The sequence below is a fragment of the Camelus bactrianus genome, chromosome 16 (genome assembly GCF_048773025.1).
Source record: "Camelus bactrianus isolate YW-2024 breed Bactrian camel chromosome 16, ASM4877302v1, whole genome shotgun sequence".
Classification (NCBI taxonomy): Eukaryota; Metazoa; Chordata; class Mammalia; order Artiodactyla; family Camelidae; genus Camelus; species Camelus bactrianus.
The window spans coordinates 30,273,148-30,282,243 of NC_133554.1; the positions used below are offsets into that span (position 1 = coordinate 30,273,148).

Genomic DNA, 9,096 nt, shown 5'->3' on the forward strand with positions numbered 1-9,096 from the left:
ACATGCATCACGAACTTATAAATATGTCGGGCGGAATCACACTTTCTGATGCCATCAACATAAATCTTGTGGTCAAAAGGAGGCCTCACGGGATTATGTCAATACGTGAAGAAAATTGCTTGGATAATAAAATATAGTAAATGCTAAGCTTAGAAGCATTTTAAATTCCAAGATCAGCACCTACTTTTAACTTTAATTTTTCCCTGCCTCTATAAGTAACTCACATACGTCCTTAAAGAGGCTAAGAAACTGGCAGTTAGAGATCGACGTGCTCACAGAAGGGACCTTAAGCACTGAGCCCAACCACAGATTTTTAGTCTCATTTAGGTGAAGTTTTGAATGTCAAATTGTTTCGACAACTGTAAAGTGCTTCACAAATGAAATAAGTCAGTCTGATTGTGTAAAGGTTTATACTAATAAAAGACTATTCTAAAAATAAACGCATACCTATTTTTCATTCTAATCTGTAATTTAATACAATTAAATAGACATTTATAAAATACCTATTGTGTTCCAGGCATTGCCCTAGGTGCTTGACAGAGACAAAGACACAAGTCCCACTTTCAGGAGTTTGCAGTGGGGTGAGGAAGACAACTGTAAGTGAGAAAATATAAGACACAGCAGAATGAAACGAGGTCTAGATGAAAAGACAGGCAGCGCACTTTGTGAGAGCAGAGAAGAGAATGAAACCAGCTAGAAGAACCACCTATAGTTTCTTTATGAAGGATGTTCCGGCTCATGCTTGTAGCATTTGAGAAGGAGAGCACTGGGGAAGGAGAAAAGAAGCAGCGTGGTCACAGCCACAGAGGTATAAAGCACCTAGGAGATCCAACCTTCATTTTGACTTGATGTGTGTTATGATAAGGATCCATATTTAAGCCCAAATCATACCAACTTTACGAACAAGGTTTTCTTCTCAAAATGTATGAGATTTCTGTTGCAGTGACATTTAATATTGTCCACTGATTTGTGTTAGCCAGTCTTCTTCTAAGTAGGCCAGTCTGGTCTTCCGCTAGTGATCTCTCAGAGACAATCCACTAAAGAATCTGCACTTTGCAAATTCAACCATCTGTCATCCAACAAATTATGTAACTTAGATTCTACTACCTCAATAGTTTTCTGCTGATCATGGGAAAGTATGTGGGAATGTTGGAATCATAGTATATTACACATTGGAGATGATTTGGTTCAACGTCCTCATCTGCCAATCTACAGTAAGGCAAATTAAGGCCAGCTGAGGTGAAGAATGTCAAATAAGGCATTTGTCAAAGGAATTTACAACCTAATTGAAGATCTAAGATACGAAAACAAATAAACGTGTGAAGTGGGGAGTAAGTCAGTGGAAAAAATGACTTCCATGAGTGTCATAGTGTGAAATCCCATTGAACCAGATCCCTCCCTCCAGAAACCACTGTTATTTTGTCAGTCTTCTGATTTCTCCTTTCCTGTTTCATCTTATTTTAAAGTGTATCATTCTTGTGAAAATGATTGAAGACGGAGGTGATTTTCCTTAAATGGAACATTTAACAAAAAATAGCAACTGAGTGGATCTTTCCTTCTGGTGAATTTATACTTTGACAACGTTGGCACAACTTTGAGAATAGAGACTGTTTAAGAAACAAAAACAAAAACAAAAACAAAAACTCCATAGGGTAATACAACCTTTCAAAACTCACCATAGAGTTATTAAAAATAATGAAAAGGGTTTCATCTTATTCCATTCTGGCTATCATCTCACTTGTTCAATAAAATCTGAATTATATCAATAGATAAGGCAAATATATCTGAGATGCATACAGTCATATGCAACATTCATTTATAAGTAGCCATGTCTTTGGTGACTTTATTCAATAGAAAATGATCCAATTAATTATTTGAGTTGCATGTTCTGAAATTAGTAATTAAAAATCACATCATGTTATGCATATTATTTAAAACCAAAGGGAAAAAACAAGTAGAAGAATTTTGCCCCTGAAACTATACATGAATTGTTACTTGGACTGATCATACATAATTCATGTAAGATTTTGCATTCCAGGACCCAGTGAAATAAAATGTGATCATCTTATGACAAAAATGACAAGTCAATGAGTCAAAAACATGATTACTTTCATAAGGGCAGGAACACTTAATGGACAAGCAAATACCAAACCGATTAGAGAATCTTAGTGGAAAAGGGTAGCATAAACAAAAAAGAGAGGAAGCCTTCTGGTTGGACCAACACCCAATGAGGAGAGTATATAAGAGCCCCAAAGTGAGAGGAGACATTTGCATCTTAGAAACCTCATCTTTCTCTACAAGAAATTGAAAGCAAACCAGATTCCCGGGGCCATGGCTTGCTGTGTTTCCCACGACGGCTGCAGCGTTCGCACCGGCCCCGCCACCACCATCTGCTCCTTTGATAAGTCCTGCCGGTGTGGAGTCTGCCTGCCCAGCACCTGCCCACACACAGTTTGGTTACTGGAGCCAACCTGCTGTGACAACTGCCCCCCACCCTGCCACATTCCTCAGCCCTGTGTGCCCACCTGCTTCCTGCTCAACTCCTCCCAGCCCACCCCATGCCTGGAGACCCTCAACCTCACAACCTACACTCAGCCCTGCTCTGAGCCCTGCATCCCAAGATGCTGCTGACCGATGACTGCTTCGCTCAGTGCCTGACAATGAAGAACTCTGAAGTAGCTGCTTAGCATTCACTTGCCTCTGTAGTTCATCAGATATTGAGGCAGGCCGAAAGGCCCAGACATGGAAAACCTACCTTTCATGTTAATGGAAAGAGTATCAAGAAATTTTTTACAGTTATTTGGCTGAGTAACCATTTGGTTAATTTGGACAGATGAATGTCACCTATTATTAAAATACTATTGAAATCTTTCAGACCTCAGACTGTGTATTCTTAGTTGTGTTGCTGCTTGGATCCCATTTCTTGTACTGGGTATTTTCATAGAAGGAAAAAAATGCGTTGATGGGTTTTCCAATAAACTTTATGTCTGTGGCAAGATGTATTCGTGGTTTATGTTAGAGGCTTTGGTGTATTTCTCTCACATAAAAAAGGTAACGATAAGACAGACATTTTATTTTTAAAAAATAATCTCTTAGAGGAATGATGGGAACTGACCTACTAACAGAACGTGCTAACTTTAAATTGGTTATCTTTTATGTTCACCTTCTCTCCACTTCCTCAGACACATACAAGTTGGGGGTGAGTCAACATTCATTTACCTGCACTTTGCCAGGTAAATCACATGTGTTAACTCATGCAGCCTTTAAAACAGCATAACAAAGGAGGAAAATGAAGCTTTAAGAGTTACACAACATTCTCAAAGTCACAAAGTTTTTTTCACTGAGAAAACCAGGATTTAGCTCCTTGTATGTCTGTCTGACTTTAAAGCCCAATTCTTTCTACCACATCACAGAGCCTCCAATACCAACAGAGCCAGAAGCTTAATGAACACAATTATGATGTTAACTTACAATATGCAAGAAAAATTAGAAGTGCAAAAATCCTTAATAATATAATCTTATCTGACTGTAATAGAGGATATACTGGCTCATCGATTAAAAGTGGTGGGTATTCAATTCTAAGATCTGGGTCATCTAGTGGGCCTAACAATTTAGTCTTCATCTTCCCTTGGAGAGAACTTAAAGTGGTCAACCCTCATAGAAGGACACCTGGCAGCATGCTACTCCAATAATGACTAGAATGCCAGGACTTTCCAGGTGGTAGTCTGAGAGCCAGAGCTAAAACCTGATTAAACACAATTTAATCTATTACTTAATTTTATTTCATTTTACCAACCCACTTCATTTCTCTTATGCAGATTATTCTTTTCCCAGCCTTACACATACTCATATGTAAATATATAAATATATTTTAAAATATATAATATATAAGCATATATTATATATTTATATATACATACAATACCTATGTAAAGACACACATCAAAATCTGAAAAAGTGTTGAGTTAAAACCAAAAGAATGCATGTGAAAAAGGCAAGGCAAGGAAGAGAAAAAGCAAATGCTTTTAAATAAACATGTTTTTAAATGTCCTCACAGCGCCTGTCAGCCTCCCCAGAGAAGATTTCTCAGAGGATCCCACAGGCTTATTAGCAGCTCAACTTTGGAAGAACAGAACTTAGAAGCCTTGGGGTAGATGGGACACAACTTAGGACACAGTCAACAAGGGATTTGGTCCATTTACTCATTCACCTGGCCGATATTTCCTGGGTGCTCTCCCGTGCCAGGCTCCATATTCATCCTGGAAGTATAAAGATAAAAGAAATGTTACTACCTAAAGTGCCCTCAAGTTCCCCTCAAACCTGGTGAAGACAGACAAGTTATGATAATCACAATACATATGCTCTGTTTATGTTGAATGAACATAATTATAATGCCGTGTGATTTCTGCTGTGATGGAGACATAACCAGTAGGCCAGGCAAGCCCATAGAAAGAGTAACTAACCTCTGATCTGTTTGGTGATTCAGGATGAGGGACAGTTATGGACAGCCTCCAAGCTATCCAGGCTCAGCATTAAAAGAAAGCAGGAGAGGTGGGGAGCAGTTGTTCCAGAGGGAACAGCAGCTTGCAAACTCATGGATGCACTGAAGATGAGAGAGGCTGAGATGAGGGAGAGGGAAGAAATGTATACACCCTTCAGTGGGGCCACCCAGGCAGAGGGGTTCAAGCTGAACCTTCAAAGCAATGAGGGATTTGAAGCAAGGGGCTAACAATCATATTTTACTTTTTACTTCTATTTCTTTTTATTATCAATCTTTAATTTGTCTTCATTGTCGCAGACACCCCTATTGACTCTAGAAAGGTGTAATTAAAATGGCAAGTTCTTGTGTGTGTGTGTGTGTGTGTGTGTGTGTGTGTGTGTGTGTGTGTGTGTATTTTCAGCACTTTGAAAATCTACCATCTAATCAAGAATCACCATGTTTTTCTTGCATTTCCTTAAAGGAAAAAGGTACTCTTTGTTTCCAAACATAAAATAGGCTTAATATCTCTGACACATACTTTAAACTTACATTTTAAACCACATAAAAGGTAGCTCAGTCCCAATAGGTCCTATATTTAGTTTTTAACAAGTCAGTCAACAGGCCATCTAAGGCAAATTATCTCACCTCTCCAGGACTCATCATCCTAATCTATAAACGAAGGAGAGTTATTCCCAGGTCTCTCAGACCATTGCAGAGAAAATAAATTTTAACAAAGTGCTACAAGTCATTTCAATAAAAGATACGAGTTTTTCATAAACTTGTTATTTTACAACTGTTTCTAATCTATAACCCTAAGTCTTATTTCTAATTACAGAAAAATAGTACTCCACACAGAATAGTAACAATTCCTTTATCCCTATAAGGTTGACTCAACATTATATGCATTCTAAATAAGAGACTGATGCCTCTCTGTCATGAAATTCTAATTGTGAGAGTCTGCAAGCCCCTTTATAATGCTTTTCTTAAAATGTCAAAATAATTTCCTCCTGCTAATTTTTTGTCCTTAGAACCCAGTCTTTTTCCTTTCTATCATAACTGATGACAATAGTAACGTATAATAATGTTATATATATGACAAATCTTCCACTAGACTCTCAGTTCCATGAAAGCAGAGATGATGTCTACTTTGCTCACTGTTGTATATGCAGCATTTATCACAGTGCCTGGCACATGGTGATTGCTCAATAAATGTCTATTGAATAATTTTTTAAATACTGAAAGAATATTAATTAGTCCTGAGTAAAAGGGTGAGCACTTTAGCAGGTACTCATTCACTCAAAGATAAATCTGGAGGAAATCCAGGAACACCAACAGAGATTACGAACTCTTTCTTCCAAAGCAGAGCCACAGAGAACTTTTTTAAAATTTGAAATTTAATTTCTATGTCAGCCATTTTCTCTAATTGCAGGTATGAACTTCTAGATAAATGTTTGCTCTTCCCTATAAGCTTGCTCTTTTACTTACCTTTAGCTATTTTTTTCTTCTTTGGACTATGTCTCCTTTCCCTTTTCCTTTCCTTGAGTTTGAGCTGCAACTTACTAGGTTAGTGATGATAATAATTTATCTGTGTAGCACTTTATGGCTGTCTACGGACTTTCACCCATTTTTATCTCAAGTGAGCCTCACAATAATCTTCAGAGTGGAAGAATAGAGATATAATTACCCTTATTTTGCAGAGGAGAAAGATGAGGCTCCAAAAAGTGAATTGCTTGCCATAGCAAGAAAGTAACCAGCAGTACTGGGACAAGTGAAGAGCTCTTCTAACTCATAATCTGCACCTCCTCCAAAAAAATCCACACAGACATGCCCACTGTCATGCAGTGATATACAGATACACTTAAAGGAAGTGAGAAGCACCATGACCTGAACTTTGAGTGAGTCAAAGTTGAGCGGAAATGGCCTGAGCCATCAGGATGACCCTGGACAAGAGCTCACTCTGTGCTCCCTCGTTTATGCTAAACTAAGCCTGAGCCTAAACAGTGCACCAGAACTAGAATCCAGGTCTTTCCTACCACAGCTACGTTTGATTTGGGGAGAAAATGCACTACACTGGGGGCAAAAAAGTGAACAAAATCAAATGTGAACAGATGAGCTTAGGCTCTTAACTTCACTTTCCACTGGTGTCAATATTAGTACCGTGATCTTAAATTATTCTTTTATTTAGTATGTAGACATAACCTAAAAATTCAACTTGCCCACATCTAGCAGAAAAGGAAACAAGACAAGCCAGTTCTCAATAGAAAGATAGATGACCAATGCATATATGAAAGGATGTTTTAATCTCACAGTTATGAAAGAAATACAAATATACAAACAATGAAAATTCATCCCACCCTCCAAATTGGCAAACACTCTTAAAATAAAATATCCATTAAAAGTATAGGGAAACAGGAATTCTCAAACACAGCAGATGGGAAAGCATAAACAGAAAAAAAATAGGTGAATTGAATCATTCTGGAGAGCACTATGGCAATGAATATCAAAGGCCTTAAAATATTGTTAACTAATATTTGCTCCAATAATTATTTCTGTTTCTGAGATGATCAGAAATGTGCATAAAGACTGATATACATAGTTGTTAACTATTGCTACAGTTATCATAGAGAAAAGTTGCAAATAGCTTCAATGATTAATAATATGAGATGTTTAAGCAACTTACAGGTACATTTATATAATGAATGCTAGGAAATATTTTAAAATAACATTATCATATATACTTAAAATACAAGACAATGAAAAAAATACAAGATAATGAAACGTATATGATTAAGCAAAAAGTCAAGTTGTAGAATAGTAGGTACAATAAGATTCCAGTGATGTGATAAAATGATAAACAAACGTATAGAAAAATGACTAGAGGGATACATATATGTAAATATTGATAGAAATTTCTCTTGATGTTAAGATTATGGATGAGTTTTGTTTTCTTTATTTTTTTACCATATTGTCTGAATTTTTAAATGAATATGTAACATTTTTATGATAAAAATGGAATAATAGCATATTTCTCCATATCAATGTAAGTTTGATCTTCAAAAATCCCCAAACTAAACCAATACAGTGTTACATGTCAATTACATATCAATTAGAATTAGTTGTTTTTTTAACGTTCCAAAGGTAAAGGAAAGTTGCTAAAATTTAATTCACCTCTTTAAAACAAGGATACTTCATCAGACCAATTGATAACAGATAAAAGTAAAGACAATAAAAGCTGACCAGCACTAGAGAGAAGCCCTACATACTGAAGGTGTACTGCCATGCATATTCCCCGTCAGGGCTGGTGCTGGAATTATAATAGCAGAAGCTTTTCATGATACCTCATAAAGCTTGTATTCTAGTGACAAATAGCAAGAGTAATCAGTTCAGATTTAGCAATGACCTCAAATAAAGGTTAATTAGGAAAATAGAGACTCTTTACAAGCATCTAAATGTCAAACCAATCAAAGGATAATAGGTACACTAACATAAACAAGAACCAGGAAAGAAGCCTTCTGGTTGGACCAACACCCATTGGGGAAGGTATATAAGAGCCCCAGAGCAAGGAGAGACATTCGCATCTCAGAAGCTCATCTTTTTTTAAACCAAACCAATAAAAAATCACAGATTCCCAAGGCCATGGCTTGCTGTGTTTCCCACGACGGCTGCAGCGTTCGCACCGGCCCCGCCACCACCATCTGCTCCTTTGATAAGTCCTGCCGGTGTGGAGTCTGCCTGCCCAGCACCTGCCCACACACAGTTTGGTTACTGGAGCCAACCTGCTGTGACAACTGCCCCCCACCCTGCCACATTCCTCAGCCCTGTGTGCCCACCTGCTTCCTGCTCAACTCCTCCCAGCCCACCCCATGCCTGGAGACCCTCAACCTCACAACCTACACTCAGCCCTGCTCTGAGCCCTGCATCCCAAGTTGCTGCTGACCGATGACTGCTTCCTTCAGTGCCTGACATGGAAAGAGTCAACCCAGAAGCTTTAGCGTTCACCTGTTTCCATACCTGCAACTGATTGGCTCCGCTTTCGAAGTTGGATCAAGGATGGTGCTGTCACTGATAACTCCTAAAAAAAAAGAAACCGAGAGACTTTCAATGGCCATGTAGCAGATAACAGTAACCAAAGGCAATTTGAATAGGTGGATGCGTATAGGCTTCCCAAAGTTCAATTCTTTCATATTAAAGTGTATCTTTCTTTGGGTGCTTTGGGAATTCTTGGGTGGTATCTTTCTGGAAACTGAGGAGCTTCCTCATGATTATCCTAATAAATTTTACATCTCTGGCATAGCACAAATGTTTGCAATTACCTCTGTTTATTTCTGTTAATTCATTAAATATGTTTCTTAACTCCAAAGGTCAGCATTTTAAGGAACTGGGAACATCTGCAAAATGGAAAAGAGTGGCAATACAAATATCTCTTGCTTCTGCTGTTCTTGCTGTTTTATGACAACTAAATGGCCTTACATATAAAATGGTCCAGTATATGGGCTTACTTTCACTGATCTCAAAAAAATGGTTTGAGGTAGGTTGGGAAATACTGAACATGATCTGAAGACCAAATGTGACATAACATATCAACTAATTCAGGTGCATGATCTATTTATGCAAAA

The 9,096-nt window shown here is 37.8% G+C and overlaps 2 protein-coding genes across 2 annotated transcripts; both read left to right on the plus strand.

Moving 5' to 3' along the window:
• The first annotated feature begins 2,289 nt into the window (after positions 1-2,289).
• LOC105073223 (keratin-associated protein 3-3) lies at positions 2,290-2,996 on the plus strand. The gene has a single exon (XM_010960433.3). It carries the CDS (start codon positions 2,332-2,334, stop codon positions 2,629-2,631), a length of 300 nt encoding a protein of 99 aa, XP_010958735.2. The 5' UTR covers positions 2,290-2,331; the 3' UTR covers positions 2,632-2,996.
• Positions 2,997-8,080: 5,084 nt separating this feature from the next.
• On the plus strand, positions 8,081-8,780 carry LOC123618406 (keratin-associated protein 3-3). The gene has a single exon (XM_045520717.2). The coding sequence runs from the start codon at positions 8,117-8,119 to the stop codon at positions 8,414-8,416; it is 300 nt and encodes a 99-aa protein (XP_045376673.2). The 5' UTR covers positions 8,081-8,116; the 3' UTR covers positions 8,417-8,780.
• The last annotated feature ends 316 nt before the right edge of the window (positions 8,781-9,096 follow it).